Genomic DNA, 16,715 nt, shown 5'->3' on the forward strand with positions numbered 1-16,715 from the left:
GTTGTAACTTCTTCAAATCATTCAGAAATTTTAGCTCTCCATGAAGCCAATCGAGAATGCATATGGTTACTGTCTGTTATCCATCATATCCGAAATGTATGCAATCTTCCTTTTATAACAGACACTCATTCCATATTCTATGAAGACAATGCAACATATATTGCTCAAATTAGAGGTGGATACATCAAAAGAGACAGAACCAAACATATCTTACCGAAGTTCTTTTACACTCATGAGCTTCAGGCAAGTAAAAAGATTGATGTTAAGCAAATAAAATCCAGTGAGAATCTTACAGATTTGTTCACTAAGACACTATCAATATTAACATTTGAGAAGTTAGTGTATAACATCGGTATGCGGTGGCTCAACAAGTAACCAAATTAATCCTATTACAAAAAGGAGGAGCATTCATCAAGCAAATTTTGAAGTTTATCAAATATTGGACAAAAGGTGCACTGTACTCTTTTTTCCTTCACTAGGTTTTGTCCCACTGGGTTTTCCTAGTAAGGTTTTTAATGAGGTAGTTTAAGCACGTCTAACACCAACTTACAGGACATTTAATAATTATGTTCCTTTGCTTTAGTTTTTATCCCACTGGGTTTTTCCTTAGCAAGGTTAATATAATTATCTGTAAGTAGTGGAAATCCAAGAGGGAATGTTATGCAAGGTGGATTTTTCCACCACATGTATTTGACTTTGGCCAAATGGTAATGTAAAGTAATTAAATGCCTTGGAAACTTGGGTTGGAAGAAAGCTATTTTTGTTGACTGGAAGAGCGGCAAATTTCCTATAAATAGCTCAGTAGACAAAACGGGAGCGATGTGGGACTTCAGGTCACAACACACCCCCTCATTGCTATCGTGCTGATAACGTGTTAAAAACAACCCGACTGATATTGTCCGCTTTGGGCTTCAGGCCCTCATGGCTTTAAAACGCATTATTCGAATTAAGGGTTTCAGGCCCTTGTTTATATACAAGCTCAGTAGACAGAACGGGAGCGATGTGGGACTTCAGGTCACAACACACCCCCCCTCACTATCGTGCTGATAATGTGTTATAAATATAATGGAATAAATGGCAAAGTAATTAAATTGCAAAATGAGAATTATGATTTTATCAAGCCAAAGCCACGATAAAAAGGAAGAAAGAAGCAAAATGAAGAAGCAAGAAGAAAGCTTAAGGGAAAGAAGTGTACATCTTTCAGGAGGAGAGGAAGGGGGTATTTATAGGAAATTTGTCGTCCCTCCAATCAACAAAAATGGCTTTCTTCCAAGCCAAGTTTCCAAGGCATTTAATGCCTTTACATTACCATTTGGCCAAAGTCAAATACATGTGGTGGAAAAATCCACCATGCATAACAATATATGTATGCGCACACATAGTGTAATGCGATTTTCTCACAGGAACAATAATCTGCATTAATAAAAGCCCTAGCTGCCAAGGTTTGAAAAAAAACCTTCCAGTATGACTAGAGACAATTTTGTGAAATTGTCTCATTCTGATTTGTTACGACGTCTAAAACACTCATTTCTAATTTGGAAACGACCTTGTTTTGAATTACATCATCTAGAACTCTTGTTCCTCGATCATCGAATACTCAACCCATTGTTTTGGGAATTTTAAATGATAAGTAATATTCTCATATAAGCCATAATTTTATAACAAGTTGTTCATTTCTTACGACATCAAGATTTATGGGTCGTCGTGATTTTGCAGGTAAATGGACATGTGAATGGGAAGTAAAGAATGCTTCAAAGGCAAAAGCATAAGTGTTTGGACGAGCCAGTTTTGGATGGGCATATTGGGCCTATAAATGTGACCCAAATCACTGGAGCCTCAAATGGATGATTGAAAACGGTTTTATAAAGCTATAGCTAGAGCCCTACTCTTTGGACAATCTTGCTTAGCCATACATCAAACAAGGCTGAATTTTTGGAGTCTTGATGTGCAATTCTCACAGGCATGGTGAAAATTTCCATGAATTTGGATTTACTTTGTGGAAAATCTTTAAAGACCGTAAATTAATGCTTGACAGAATTTGAATAAAAATAAAAATCAGGACTAATTAAGCTGAATGCCTTGCTTCAAAATTAGGGCTGGATACAAGCCAAATTTATTCCGAACATGACCTCGTTGGAACACGTATTTGCAGAAAACCTTTAATGACCGTAAATTAATGCCTTGCCTTGCTTCACAAGTAGGGCTGGATACAAATTATCATTGTCTAGAAGACGACGACGTGTCTAGACTAAGGGTAAATGTCAGAGACAAAGAACCCTTAGTTTGATGACGATTCGTCTGGACGACACCTTCGTGTCCAAACAAAGGGTTTCCTCTAGATTCTTTGAATTCAGACAAAATTCAATTGAAGAGAGAGGGTTTCAGAATGAGAGAAGTCCCAAAGGGAGAGTCATTATCAAGAGAGGGAAAGAGCAACCGTCATTCACCGAAAAATTTGAATAGGAGAAAATGTCACTTTTCTAAACTTATTACTAAAGGAAAAATGTTATAAATTTTCAGAATTTTAAGGTTTAAGAGAAAATGATAATTTTACCATTTCTTTTAATAAAAAATTTTAATAGAAATTAGTTTATGAATAAGTATTTGAATTTTTCATCTATCATAAGTGTGCTTTTACGATTATGTTAAAACTTGGGTGGGAAATGGTCCTTTGCCCTTTTCTTAATTTCTTTACAGCAGCCAGCAATTACTTCGTTGAAAAGATTGTCATTGTGAATTTTCCTCCTTGTCCATGTTTTTGTGTTGAAACAGTGATGTTTAGGTGACTAGAGATCAAAATTAACATTAATTTTTTACCGAAATGTCAAGTTGGGGTTCCGATAATTCCTTAGCTTTATATCGAAGCTAGTGGTCTTCTACTTCTGTTCGGCATTGTGCAGGGTCCTAGACGTTCAGTTGGCTCATTAGAAATTTGTTCGAGTTGAGAGATTGGTTGTGGTTTGTTGCTTCTTCTATATATACCTTCCATAACTCTTTATCTTCCTCAGCAGGAAAGCTAAAATGGCTAACCACAACAATTACATAACTCTTCTTATGTCTTTCTATCTTCTTTCAAGTGTTCCCACTCTTTCGCTTGCTGAAATCAATTTGCCACTTAAAGCTGTGAATCTGGGAAATTGGCTTGTAACAGAAGGCTGGTTGGAACCTTCCCTCTTTGATAAAATTCCCATCAATAAAGATCTTTTGGTATTTCCCAGAACCAAATTATCAGCTTTTAATGCCTCAATATTTTTAAGTTTTAGTTTCTTTATTGAATTTGTGGAGAAAGTTATCGGGTATGTTTTGTTTCAGGATGGAACCCAAGTTCAACTTTTGTCCACAAAGCTGAACAAGTATCTGTGCCCAGAGAATGGGGGTGGAACCATTGTTGTAGCCAATCGAACCTCAGCGTCTGGCTGGGAAACTTTCAGGGTTTGTTTCTCAGCTAAACATCAATAATCATCTTCCAATTTCAGTGTTTTTAACAACAATTCTGTTCTTGACAAGTTGACGTTATGCAGCTGTGGAGGATCACAGAGTCATCTTTCCAACTAAGAGTGTTCAACAAGCAATTTGTGGGGCTGGAGAATCAAGGCCAAGGAAACACAATTGTTGCAGTTTCTACAAATCCAGGAGATTCAGAAACTTTTGAGATTTTAAGAAACAGCAATGATTCGAACCGGATTCGGTTCAAAGCCAGCAATGGACTCTTTCTCCAGGTAATTCATCTTTGTCACAACTAAATTTAACTTTACACACATTTTCTTCTGTTTTAAGCTACAATTGTGGACACATTTTTGTTCTGTTTTAAGATTTTGGGCATTTAAATGTCTCTTAAGTCACAATGAGCTAGTACATGCTTGATTTATTGATGTATGAGTCAAAATATTTTTTAATTTTTATAAACATCTTACTTCATGCTGGTCAAGCTCAATTGAGTAGATGTTTTCGGTGATCGTTGACAAACTAGTGTGGTTTTATGTTGTTATCAGGCACAAACAGAGACAATAGTAACTGCAGATTATGAAGGGTCAGGTTGGGAGGATGAAAATCCGTCTGTCTTCCAAATGAAGATTCTTTCTGACAAATACTTAAAAGGAGAATTCCAGCTCACAAATGGTTATGGTCCAGATAAGGCCCCTCAAGTCATGCAAGTAAGCACTGAAATAATAACATGAACACCAAAATTATGAGCAAATAAGCAAGTTGAAATGACAACAAATGACCACTTGTGTGTGTGTTTTGTTTCAGAATCATTGGAACACTTACATCACTGAGGAGGATTTCAAATTCATGTCAGCTAATGGTCTTAATGCTGTCAGGATTCCAGTTGGATGGTGGATTGTTTCTGATTCACCACCAAAGCCTTATGTTGGAGGCTCCTTGCAAGCGTTAGACAATGCTTTTACATGGGCTGAGTGAGTAGCAAAAGTCATTTTCCAGGCTAGTTATGATTCAAAGCAGTTCAATTTACCTTCCAGAAGTGATAATTTCACGCCAAATAAATGCAGGAAATATGGAATGAAGGTAATTGTAGATTTACATGCTGCCCAAGGCTCACAAAATGGCAACGAGCACAGTTCAACACGAGATGGCTACCAGGAATGGGGAGAATCCAATGTGCAAGAAACTGTGGATGTCATAGATTTCCTTGCATCAAGGTTTACTGAAACAAAATATTAATTCTCCATAAATGTTCTATTGAATTTGATTTAGAACTTTTTATTAAGCAGGTTTGCCAAGAATCCAAGTCTTGCTTCAATTGAGCTGATGAATGAGCCTCTTGCTCCTGGTGTCAACTTAGACACCCTGAAGAAGTTTTATAGTGCAGGTTATGATGCTGTCAGGAAATACACCACAACTGCTTATGTTATCTTTTCGAATCGCTTATCAGCTGATCCAGCAGAGCTACTATCATTTGCAAGTGCATTTGATCGAGTAGTAATCGATGTGCATTACTACAATCTCTTCACAGATTTGTTCAAAAACATGAACGCACAACAGAACATTGATTATATATACAATCAAAGGTCTTCTGATCTCAGCACACTCAACTCAGCCAATGGACCTCTAACTTTTGTTGGTAAGTTAGTATCATCAGTGTATGCAGAAAAAGCGGTTGATTTTAGGCCATTTGTGACAATCAACCAGCATTATTAAGCATATAGCCTCATGATTATGCAGGGGAATGGACTTGTGCTTGGGGTGTAAGCGGAGCATCAATGCAGGATTACCAGAACTTTGCCAAAGCTCAACAAGATGTGTACGGACACGCCACTTTTGGATGGGCCTATTGGTCTTACAAACACGCAGAAGATAATCCTTGGAGCCTCAGGTGGATGATAGAAAACAATTATATAAACCTCAAAGAAACCTGAATTTCTTTATTGCAGAATCTGCATTTCATGTTTTCGGAGAATAAATGAATTTCCAAGCTTGTTATTTTGATTCTCAAATTACAGCTGACAATTGGCACTTCCCATATCACTAGTGTACTCAAAATAAATAAATATATAGTGCAAGCTTGGTGTGGCCCAAGGGCTGCTTGCTTTCAGAATTCTAGCTCCCCTCCATTATAGTAAGCCCAGCTTATATTGCATTATAAGCCCAGTTTATAAACTGAGCAGACTGTCATCAGCTAGCAGCCTAATGTGGAATTTGAATCCGTATAAGTAATCACATCTGACGTTTGGGAAAGACTATTTGACAAGATGTTACAACATATGGCTTGCTGGATGACTTTAAAACTCTTGAATTGGCAATTTTCTAATTGTCAATCTTTGCTGATTGATTAGGTAATTCCAATCATCTTGTTTCCTTATAATTCAGTTTGACTAAACAGATTTGAACAAAAGAGAGAATGCTTCTTGCTTGAAAATTTGATGTATTTAGAAATTAAAGGAAGAAGAAGAAGAAGAAAAGGAAAAAGAGGTTTAGACTATAGACCATTACTAATCTTTGAAGAATGTACTGATCTGTCCCTTCTGAATTAACTCTTTTGTTTTCTCGTGAAAGAACTGGAAAAATCAAGCTTTCTCTTATCGTCTTCCTTGCCAGCACATTTTAGTATAAATTCGTGGAAAGTCGTATTCACATCGTGCCTAAATGGCCCTACCAAAATAAACCATGCATGAATACTGCAATCAACTTCTTTCAGTCCTCGTTGATATTATTGGAATTCATTCTTATGCCACATCGTGGTTTCGTCGCATTAACAACTAAGCATATTATTGTGATGATGACTAGGAGGCCAAGTTCATCACATCAAAACGTGAACACAAATTAATAGTTACTAAGATTTAGGATTTAGGTTTTAAAGTAAATATAAAATTGGGTTTAAGCTAATACCAACTATAAATTAACCTGACGATAAAGCGTAATGGTATTAGAAGCTCGATATGTCACTACAAAATAATATTGTTGCTGTAAATTATTGTTAATGTTTTTAAATATGGGAATAAGTGGGATCAAGGTCTGTCACATTTGATTAATAATTGCCGAATTAAAGCACTTTTTTTTTTTTTGGTGTTTGGTGGGCTTGAATCATTAAGAGAAAGGTGCAAGTGATAGTTGATCTCCTTTCTCTACATGAAGTGGGGCAAGGAACAAAAGTAAGCAAAAGCATCAATATTTTACAAATAAGAGTAATATTATATGTTTAAATAATATACATAATTTTATATATAATGAATAATATATTATTTTATGATTGAGTAATATTAAATTATAAATAAATCAACACACAATCATATGTTAATATATTATTATTTATATATAAAATTATGTATATTATTTATATACGTAATTTTGTTGTCCAAATATATCACTTTCGTATCAACGTAATGTTTTTCTACACCACATATGTTAGAAAGGAACTGAGAATCAATTCAACTTTTTTCAAACTTTTGGTTTTTTGTTCTGTAGCAATAGTATTACTTCAATTTAAGAGGGCTTTTTTTAAGAAAAATAAAATCATATGTATAATTTTTATATATAATTTTATATATAAATAATAATAAATAATAATATAATTAAACATTATTTTATCTTTAATTTTTAATTATTTAATCATATAATAACATGTTATCATTTGTGTATAAAGTTATATATAAAAGTTATAAATATAGTACTACTTTTTCAAGAAATCAAATACTTGCATACCTACAACTTTTCATATATAGGGTAAAGCTCAACAAGATAAATTTATTATATAAGAGAACACCAATTTTAAAATTTCCCTCAAAGCATTATGCACAATTAATTGGAGAAATGTCCCAATCTAGTAAATAATGTCCCATCTAAAACTTGATTGGGAACTTTGCTTTGAGCCACCATTTATGTCAATCAATACAAACATTGAGAGCTATAATTGGTGTCTGGGGATCCTTTTAGAGCTCCCAATAATGTGCTTGAAGAGTGCACGTAATAATGAACTCTCTTTTGCACAAAATATATATTTATAAACCTGTTCGTAGTGGGAGTTATCGTCTCCTCTGTGATCTTATTGCTTTGGTAGGAAACATCAATTATTACACCACAAAGTTTAAATGGGATTCGGCAGCTCTCAAAACCATTCATTTATTTGCATGTGTGAGAATAAAACTGCAGTGTTTTTCTGTGCTGGTGTTGCCCACCACTGCTCTTTTCTCGGCAGACAGATTTAACATCTTTAGATGCCATTTTTATATCAAAAGGGTGCTTTCCTAGCTACCATATCCTTGGATCTTTTGCATCTTTTTCTTGGATTGATGATATAGATTCTTTCTTCAAGGCAACTGGTGTATTATATTGTGATTGTCATGCTATTGCTCTATATTATTTCATCTTTTCAAACATACGATTCATATAGGTCTGTGATCAGAAATATTCCTTCTTTTAATAAACAAATTTCATTATTTCACCTAATTTTATTGTAAAAATCATAATCATGCTTATAATTCTTTTATAATAGTTTAAGTATTTAAATAATATTAAAATTAAAGAGCCCGAACTCAGATTTCCAAAGTTTCAAATGGCTAAAAGATAAATTCATATTTCATTTTAGGGGCATTCAGATTTACATATCAATATCAAAGTATCCTTATTTAACAACTTATTTTTTAGGTCAAGTGATAACTTAAGAACAACGGCATTGACTCAAAATGTAAATAATATTAATTTAAGTCAATTGTAAACATGTTGACATATTTTACCCCAAAATTTTTACAATACAGACAAATGATCAGCTTGACTTGAAATGTTGACTTATTCAACAATTGTATTTAAAACTAAAGGAATATAAATAAGTTTCCTATATTCTTAGAGAAAATGACTTGATGATTAAAGATTTTGATTTTTATTGTACTACTCAATCAAAAGGAAGAAGGATGGAAAAATTAATCAAAAGGAAAACTAAGATTTTTGATGAATGATAATTATGAAATTGCAAAAAGTTAATCATATACAAATAATCATGCTTAGAGAAAATTAACGAAGTAAAACTTAAATTCATTTGAGTTAACCAGGTGGAAAAATGATGATACTGGGAATAGGGCCATTCATTTATTTGTACATGACGACAACACATAGCCTGATGGGTTGGTTCTGCGTTTCTAAATTTGTCCACATTATTTTATTTTTGCTTTTTTAATAGGTTCGCTTTTTTTTTTAAATAAAAAAATAAACATGGATCTGGGACCGAAAAGGGACCCAATAACTGACATAAAGTTTAAATAATAATTGGCGCAAACAAAATTATAATTCATTTGATGAAAAATTATTTATCAATATGATATGAGTCATCACCCTCCATAGAAAGGGAGAGGACAAGAAAATTTTCGATTCTGTCCCCTTTCATTGCATTTTATATTTTTTAAATTTTTTTATGAATTTATATTGAAGTTCAGAGGTTAAATTAGCTTGTTTGGCTTCTTCTGATTACAACCTTTGTTAAGATCATACAAGAAAGAGCTGAAAAGATAGAGCACCTAATAGAAAAAATAACACACAATCTATAAATATAGTATTTTTTAATTAGCTTGACTTCAACAACATACGTCTACGTACATAGTATATTTATACTTTTTTTAAAAATATTACAAATACATTCTATCAAATTAATAACATTATATTATCTTCTGCTCAATCCAATGACTATTCTATTTATATATCACAAATTACTAGTTGTTTAAGTCTGCACGCTAAAGCAGAAAGGCCAAAAGACTTGTTCCCACCAAAGGGTTGCCGTTAACCCAAACTTTCAACCGTAAATTTTTATAAATTTAAACTCTTACCTATAAATCATATTCTATTAAAATTTTTAATTATATATAAAGATAAAATCATTATTTTAATAATATTATTGAAAATATATATAATTGATTATATAATTCATCAAATTTTAAAAACTAATAATTTTACATTTACTTAGAGTTTTTTAGTTTTAAAAAATTACCTTTTTTCCTCTAAAACCAGAGTTTTTTTTCACCTCTCTGACTATCACCTTTGTTTTTAGTGACCATCAAATCCACTAGAAATCGTTGTCATTGAAATCTTTTCACATCTCCAATCACGAAGCTCATCGTCCAAACGATAATCCAAATGAATTGTCTAGATGGTGATACGTTTAGACGATTCATTTGGATTCATCAAATCCAAAAGAAAATCGTTTGGATGATGAGTTTCATGATTGGAGTTGTGAAAAGACTTCGACCATAATGGTTTAAGGTAGACTTGATAATCATCAGAGGCGGAGATAGTAACCGGAGACAAGAAGAAAACAAAACCAGAGGTTTGAAGGGTAAAATACAATTTTTTAAAATTAAAAAAAAAACTTTAGATAAGAATAAAATTATTAATTTTTAAAATTTTAAAAAATAATATAATTAATTATATTTATTTTAATATTATTTTTGAAATAATAATCTCATTCTTATATATAATTAAGAGTTTTTAATGGGAATAACTCTTTTGAGCAAACAGAAAATAAATAAAATGTGAAACTAGCATATCATGTCCCGTCTTTCCTACTTAGGGAGTATTTAATTTAAATAATATTTTATTATGAAAATTTAAAAATTATATTAAAAATAAGTTATTTAAAAAATTATTAAATATAAATAATTATTATATTTAATAAAATTTGATAAATATAAATAATTATTTTGTTTGATTAAAAACAATAAAAAATATTAATAAATTATTTATTTAAATATTTTTAAATATAATTATTTTAAAATATTTTTTATATTATTTATTATATTAATTAAAAATATAATTATGTAAAAAATTTTAATCAAAAAAATTAATAAATAAAATTATGATTATTTTAATAATATTTTAATAATAATTTATATTATTTATTATATTAATATTAATAATAAAAAATTATAATAATTTTTTATATTAACCAACAATCCAAGATTTTCATTTACTTGAAAACCAATCATGGATAGATTACCTAATCCTAAGTCCACGGCTCGTATTTCTATGAATTGAAGAACTTGCAACTTGGAAACTTCAGAAAATTAGTACTTTCTGACTTCACCGATCACAATAACTGAGTTGAAAAGAAATATATAATATTCAATTCATTAAAACAGTAAAACAATTAATAAAATATAATATATAGATAATAATATATTTTACTATTTTATTTTTAATTTAAAATAATTTAATTATTATACAATATATTGTTGATTATATTTAAGTTTTATTATTTATATATGACAAAAGGTTTATTCTAACTTAAAATTTATTTTTTTAAGATTTTATTTATTAATTTTTAAAAATTTAAAAATTTATTAATATATTAATTTTATTTATTATTTAAAAATAAAATTATTATTTTTTAAAAAAACTTATCTTTGTATTTTGTTTTAATTTTAAAAACTAATAATTTTTCTATTAATTAAATTTTAAAATGTTATTTTTTTCTCCTCACTATCTAGGGTTTTTAAAATTTTCATATGTTAAAATTAACGGTCACCTCTTCAAAGTTTAAAATATTATACTTACATCTTTAAATTCATTCTCTCTTTTTGGGTATCTAGATTCCATATGACGTCATTCAACCAAGCTATACATCAGAGAACACACAAATCTATTGCAGCAGATCCAACTATTTTAACTAGATTTTTAATGGTTTTTTTACGCAAAAACCATTAGAAAATGAGAGATCTTATCTATAATAAGGTTGATGATGTACCAAAAGAAATTATTAAAAAGAATGGTTGCCAGAAGAGGGAATGAATTTTTGGGGCATAAGTACAATGTTTTTAACTTTGAGGGGTGGTTGTTAACCATAAAATATAAAAATCCTAAAAACCCTAGATAGTAGGGATAAAAAAATAACTTTTTAAAATTAAGTTATATAAAAAATTGTTAGTTTTCAAAATTAAGGTGAGAAATAAAGATAAATTATATTTTCTTTAAATAAAATTTTTAAATGATAATTTTATCTTTGATAATAATAGTCGAAATTAATAAACAAATAAATATTTAAACTTTTCAAAAATTAATTGATAAAAACTTAAAAAAAATAAAAAAATAAACTTCGGGTGAGTATAAGTCCTTTAACCTTTATAGATATAATTATATTGATGAAATATTCCTTCAAAAAAATAATCTCCCCCCCCCCCCTCTCTCTCTCTCTCTCTCTCTCTCTCTCTCTCTCTCTCTCTCTCTCTCTATATATATATATATAAAATTAAAATTTTTATCATTAAATAAATTTGTTTATATAAATTTATCATATTTTTAAGATATTAAATATTTATATTACAAAAATATATAATATATAAATTATGTTTTTTGTTGACCTTGGCAATCTTATCAACTTATTCTTCTATAAAAATATAATTTAAAATTTAAATTTATTTTTAATATTTTTTATTTAAAAATTTATTATTATTTTTTTTAAATTTTAAATCTAACTAAAAAATTTAATTGTTAATAATTAATAATTTAAAATTCAAATTTGTTTTTGATATAATAAAAATATAGAAATTTTTATGATATTAAACAGTATTTTTATAAAAATTTCATATTTTAATCAAATACAAGAGTGTTTTTAGAGAATAATGATATTTCGCGTGGAAAAAGTATATTAAATTTGTCTAATCTATCCAAAAAGTGACAAAATTTTGAATTTCCCTATATATGATCAGTGGAATTCATGCAGCGCAGAATGGTCAATAATGGAGGCAGGTTGGCACATAATTGTTAGGGCAAATGCATGGCCTACCCAAGGTTAAGCGCAAACACACTTCTGATTAATTATTAAAAATTTAAAAATTTATTATTTTAGTAAATTTTATTTTTATTATTAAAAATAAAATTATTATTTAAAAAATATTTTTAAAAAAATAATCATATTTTCATCCTTAAATTTAAAAACTAACAAATTAACCTAATCAAAACTTTCAAAAACTTATATTATCTTTTAAGTTTTTATAATAGTTATTGACATTCAGAGATGTTAGTAACGGTAGCGTTCTCTTTCTCTCTTTGTTTTTCTCTCAATTATGATATATTTTTAGCCTTTTTCTTCTCGACAACATAATGAAGAGACCAAAATCTGTATCTCTTTGTTATATCATCAGTGAGGAGAAAAGATGATCAATAATAGTCAAAAATGAACTGCTATTGAAAAAGAAACCCAGAGGGAGAGGGAGCATCGTTATCTCCTATCTACGACAGTTGTTATAAAAACCTTAAGGGAAATGTAATTTTTTTAACTTTTGGTGGGGGTAACCTTGTAAGTTTTTAAATTTAGGGATAAAAATGTGATAATTTTTAGTTTTGAAATATTTTGTTTAAATAATAATTCTATCTAATAATAATAATAATAAAAAAATTTAATGAAAATATAAGTATTTAAATTTTTGATAATTTATAGATGAAAAATTGTTTTCGCACTTAACCTTGGATGGAAAATAGTGATTTGGCCTGATTATTACAAGTCAACAACAAAAGCTAAGGGAGGTAAATGTTTGCAGGTGTACGTCTAACCCTACTTGGCTGAAGCCATTAAATGACCTCGATTTCTAAACTTATTTCTCTTTTTTGAAAGTTGGTAAAAAAGAACAATAGATCATAGACTGGTTATTCGAGGGGAAAAACACACAAATCCTTTATATCTTGAATCTCAGAATTAGATCAAATTGATATATCATCAACCTCAATAATCTGAAAATGACAGTAGGAATATCTAGATATTGAATCTAAAAAAATACATCATACCAGCAAAAAAGGAGCACTAAACTTTTTATATCTTGAATTTAAAGTTATATAATCGACTCAATAGGATCATTTTATCGATTTCATAAATGATAAATGTAAGACCCTTTTCACCAATAATAATGGTGATAGCCCTAGGAGTTTGGAGCTTGAAATACACACATCGGTGGTAGTTGAAGGCAAAACAAACAATGTTTGTAAAAGTGAAAAGATAATATTGTTGGTTGTACGTTGTCTACTAAATGTATGCATGACTGATCTAGGTTCACTCCATTCCCCACTCTTTGTGATGCATGACGAACTTCGCTCTTGGAAACTTAAGCGCTTTCTATTTATCCTGTTCGATCAATTGTTATTGCTGGCTAAAGAACAGTAAAAGCTCCCTCTCAATTTGACGGGGAAACAACAAATGAGAATGATAAAAAGTGGGGAAATGGTTGCTTTTATTTACATACTGTTGTTTTCCCCCAGTTTAACCTATTCATACATTTGAGGGCCTAAAGAAAGTCATCCAGAGGCTGCTTGTTTAAAAAAAAAAAAAAAAAGCAAATATTTACACCAGAATATAACCCAAAAAAATCATGTCAATTGTTTGTTTCTCTCATCTATCTTAATAATGATTATGTTAATATATATTTGATAATGTTTGTTTCTCTTCAACCACTCCGACTATCCCATATTTTCTTGTTTAATAAGATGAAATGAAAACTCTTATTTACACTTACAAAAAGTTGCACCTCCAGTCAAGTGAAAAAAGAGATCAAATATAACCATTGGATCAGGACGTAACTGTGATTAAAAGAGCCGTAAAATTACCGAGCAGCCAACAGATAAATAGATTATTTATGGCTTTTTACAGATAGAGACAAAGCGTGACGTGGAGTTCATAGAACTCAGTGCCCGCAAGCAACGGCCCAGATTCGCTCTCTTCCCCCTTCCATCTTGTTTATCTTCTCACGCTTCTTCTTCTTTCCTCGGTCTCTTTCCTGTCCATTCCTTAGATTGCTCACGCTCACTGTACTCCTCGTTTCTCTCTCTAACACCCCCCAAAATATTCCACCCAAAAATATTCGCAACCCAACAAAGATGTTGCTGGGGAAGACTCCTCGCCCTCCGATTAAGCGAACTACAAGCATGAGAGGGATCATCTTTGATGTCCCCAACATGGACTCTTTAGAGCCCTCGGATCACCATCAGCCTCATCACCTTCATCCTAACGTCCCTCAGGTTGTGCCGGAGAACATAAACGGTTACGATCAACGGTTCCTTTCCATGGTTTCTCCGAGAAACCTGCAGAGAAGTAATAATAATGAGTTCATGATGGAGACTTCTCATTTCCTCAGAACTTGTGGCCTTTGTAATCGCCGCCTTGCTCCTGGCCGTGACATTTACATGTATAGGTACGCTTCAATTTTCATTTTCTGATAACATGAAAATCAAAAAAAAAAAAATTCTTTTTTCTTGCATGATTAATCGTTAAACCTGGAAAAAAAAATCTCTTTCTTTATATATTTAACTAAATTTACTTGCAGAATAAGGACAATTATATAAAGTGAGCTATTAAGTTAGTATGATTTTACTGGAAATTATTTTTAATGCTGCAGACGTCTCTATTATAATTTTTTTCCGTGTATAATCATATTCTCTTCTCAAATCTTCAACTCTTTTTTTTTGTTGGAGCAAGAAGCAAGGGACAAGTTTAATTTTTTAATGGGGAATTTTTCTCTTCTCTTGAAATGTTTTACCGATTTTTCTGATGTTTAGCGAAAATCATTTTTCTGCTACAGACGTCTGTATTTTCCTTTTTATGTATAATCCTTTTCTTCTAATCAAATCGTAACCTTTTCATTTTTTTTTGGTTGGAGCAAGAAGCAACGGGCAAGTTGATTTATTTTAATGGGGATTTTCATGTGCAGGGGGGACACAGCTTTTTGTAGTTTAGAGTGCAGGGAAAAGAAAATGAAGCAAGATGAGAGAAAAGAGAAGTTGAGTTCGTCGTCATCATCATCATCAACATCCTCAAGGGGTCCATCGGGTTCCAAGGGGTCTGGTCAAAGCGAGCCAGTGGCTGCAGCTTGAAGACAAAGAAGTAAGAGAGAGCTAATAAATCAGCAGAAGAATTAAGAAACTTTGAGTGTTACATGCTCGTTTTCCGCCATTAATGGCGCCCCACTTGCTTATTGTCTTACATGAGACTCTTGGATTGGATGGTGATGGTGGTGGTAATAATAAGAATGGAATATAAAATTATTGTGTTAAAAAAGTAATATATATATATATATATATAAATTTATGCATCATCGAAGATGAATACTAGGTGGTGGATTGTAAAAGCTAAATATGTGTGTAACAAGAGAGTGGAAATGGATGAAATTATAATCTGAAATTACTTTTGAAATTTCACATTTTTAAACACCTTTGTCTCATCAGCTTTGCTTTTCTGTTTTTATTTGTGGCGTATTTTTGTTTTAGTTATAAAAAAAAAAAAAAAGAAAGAAAGATCTATTTATTTAGAACTCTATCAATCCAAATCTTAGACTTGATTAATTATGTGGGTTACTTTCATATTGATTAAAAGCTTGTTTATACTTCTTAATTGTATCTAACATTATGAAATATAATTTGTTGATTTATTGTTAGTTTTGTTAAATATCAAAATTATATATATATAATTTTAAATATTTAGAGGATCTAATATTCTTTTAATATTTTTTTTATAATAATAAATTTCAAATTAAAGAAATCAAAATTTTTAACCTATAGAGAGAAAAATTGTTCATGTCTTAGGACTTTAGAGGCATAGAGTTCATATTCCTTTTGTGATATTTTCAAGCTATGTGGACTATAATGATTGAAAGCACCAAGAATTTGAGAACTTGACAAAAATATCATGGGCTCACAGTTAAAGGGAAAACAGCGTTGTCAGAGGGACGACAAATTGGAAGGCTTGCCCATGCCTTGAGGGTGATTGAGCAACAACAGAGCAATCCAAGTATCATATATGCCATGACATGGCAAGCCATTCTACTTATTATAGTTTTAGACACTTCATATTGTTCTCTTAACTTCGTCCAACCAAGTTAAAATGATATGAAAGGTTTATATATTTGTAATAGTTTAAAATTTTTAAAAATAATTTAATATATAAAAATTTAAAAAATATGTGAGAAAGAGGATAAATCAAATCAAGGGTGGAGACAGATCAGAGATATATTTATCTTTATTCCTGTTATATCTCCAAACTATAGAGATTTTAGTCATCTCTATCCTTATTTTCATCCTGTTTTTGTCTGTATCAATAAATCTTTGGGGCAAAGCTCTAATTTTATAAACTAAATTATTATATTTAATGATTGTAAAATGATACATGCGTCATGACACACGAAAATATGTAACATCGTCAACTTAAACAGTAAAAATTGAAAGAGATTTCATTTGGAATGTTTTGTTGATTGAAATAATGGAGTTGGTATGTTGCTTTTGGGCCACCTTGATCA

At 30.5% G+C, this 16,715-nt stretch overlaps 2 protein-coding genes across 2 annotated transcripts; both read left to right on the forward strand.

Annotated features, from left to right (window-relative positions):
- Positions 1–2,886: 2,886 nt before the first annotated feature.
- On the forward strand, positions 2,887–5,557 carry LOC123213560 (probable glucan 1,3-beta-glucosidase A). Its single transcript, XM_044633022.1, has 8 exons — positions 2,887–3,207; positions 3,313–3,432; positions 3,522–3,719; positions 3,993–4,154; positions 4,252–4,418; positions 4,512–4,661; positions 4,734–5,083; positions 5,185–5,557. Exons 1-8 carry the CDS (start codon positions 3,022–3,024, stop codon positions 5,376–5,378), a joined length of 1,527 nt encoding a protein of 508 aa, XP_044488957.1. The 5' UTR covers positions 2,887–3,021; the 3' UTR covers positions 5,379–5,557.
- Positions 5,558–14,188: 8,631 nt separating this feature from the next.
- Positions 14,189–15,485, forward strand: LOC123211590 (FCS-Like Zinc finger 5-like). The gene is made up of 2 exons (XM_044630392.1): positions 14,189–14,618; positions 15,135–15,485. The coding sequence occupies exons 1-2, from the start codon at positions 14,305–14,307 to the stop codon at positions 15,295–15,297; spliced, it is 477 nt and encodes a 158-aa protein (XP_044486327.1). The 5' UTR covers positions 14,189–14,304; the 3' UTR covers positions 15,298–15,485.
- The last annotated feature ends 1,230 nt before the right edge of the window (positions 15,486–16,715 follow it).

The sequence above is a fragment of the Mangifera indica genome, chromosome 1 (assembly GCF_011075055.1).
Source record: "Mangifera indica cultivar Alphonso chromosome 1, CATAS_Mindica_2.1, whole genome shotgun sequence".
Lineage (NCBI taxonomy): Eukaryota > Viridiplantae > Streptophyta > Magnoliopsida > Sapindales > Anacardiaceae > Mangifera > Mangifera indica.

Bases quoted from the DNA above. Each gene is read 5' to 3' on its own strand.
- LOC123213560 (XM_044633022.1), top strand. From the start codon at position 3,022: ATGGCTAACCACAACAATTACATAACTCTTCTTATGTCTTTCTATCTT. The intron at 3,720-3,992 runs GTAATTCATCTT...TGTTGTTATCAG, and splicing joins GCAATGGACTCTTTCTCCAG to GCACAAACAGAGACAATAGT. The intron at 4,662-4,733 runs GTTTACTGAAAC...TTTATTAAGCAG, and splicing joins ATAGATTTCCTTGCATCAAG to GTTTGCCAAGAATCCAAGTC.
- LOC123211590 (XM_044630392.1), top strand. From the start codon at position 14,305: ATGTTGCTGGGGAAGACTCCTCGCCCTCCGATTAAGCGAACTACAAGC. The intron at 14,619-15,134 runs GTACGCTTCAAT...TTTCATGTGCAG, and splicing joins CGTGACATTTACATGTATAG to GGGGGACACAGCTTTTTGTA.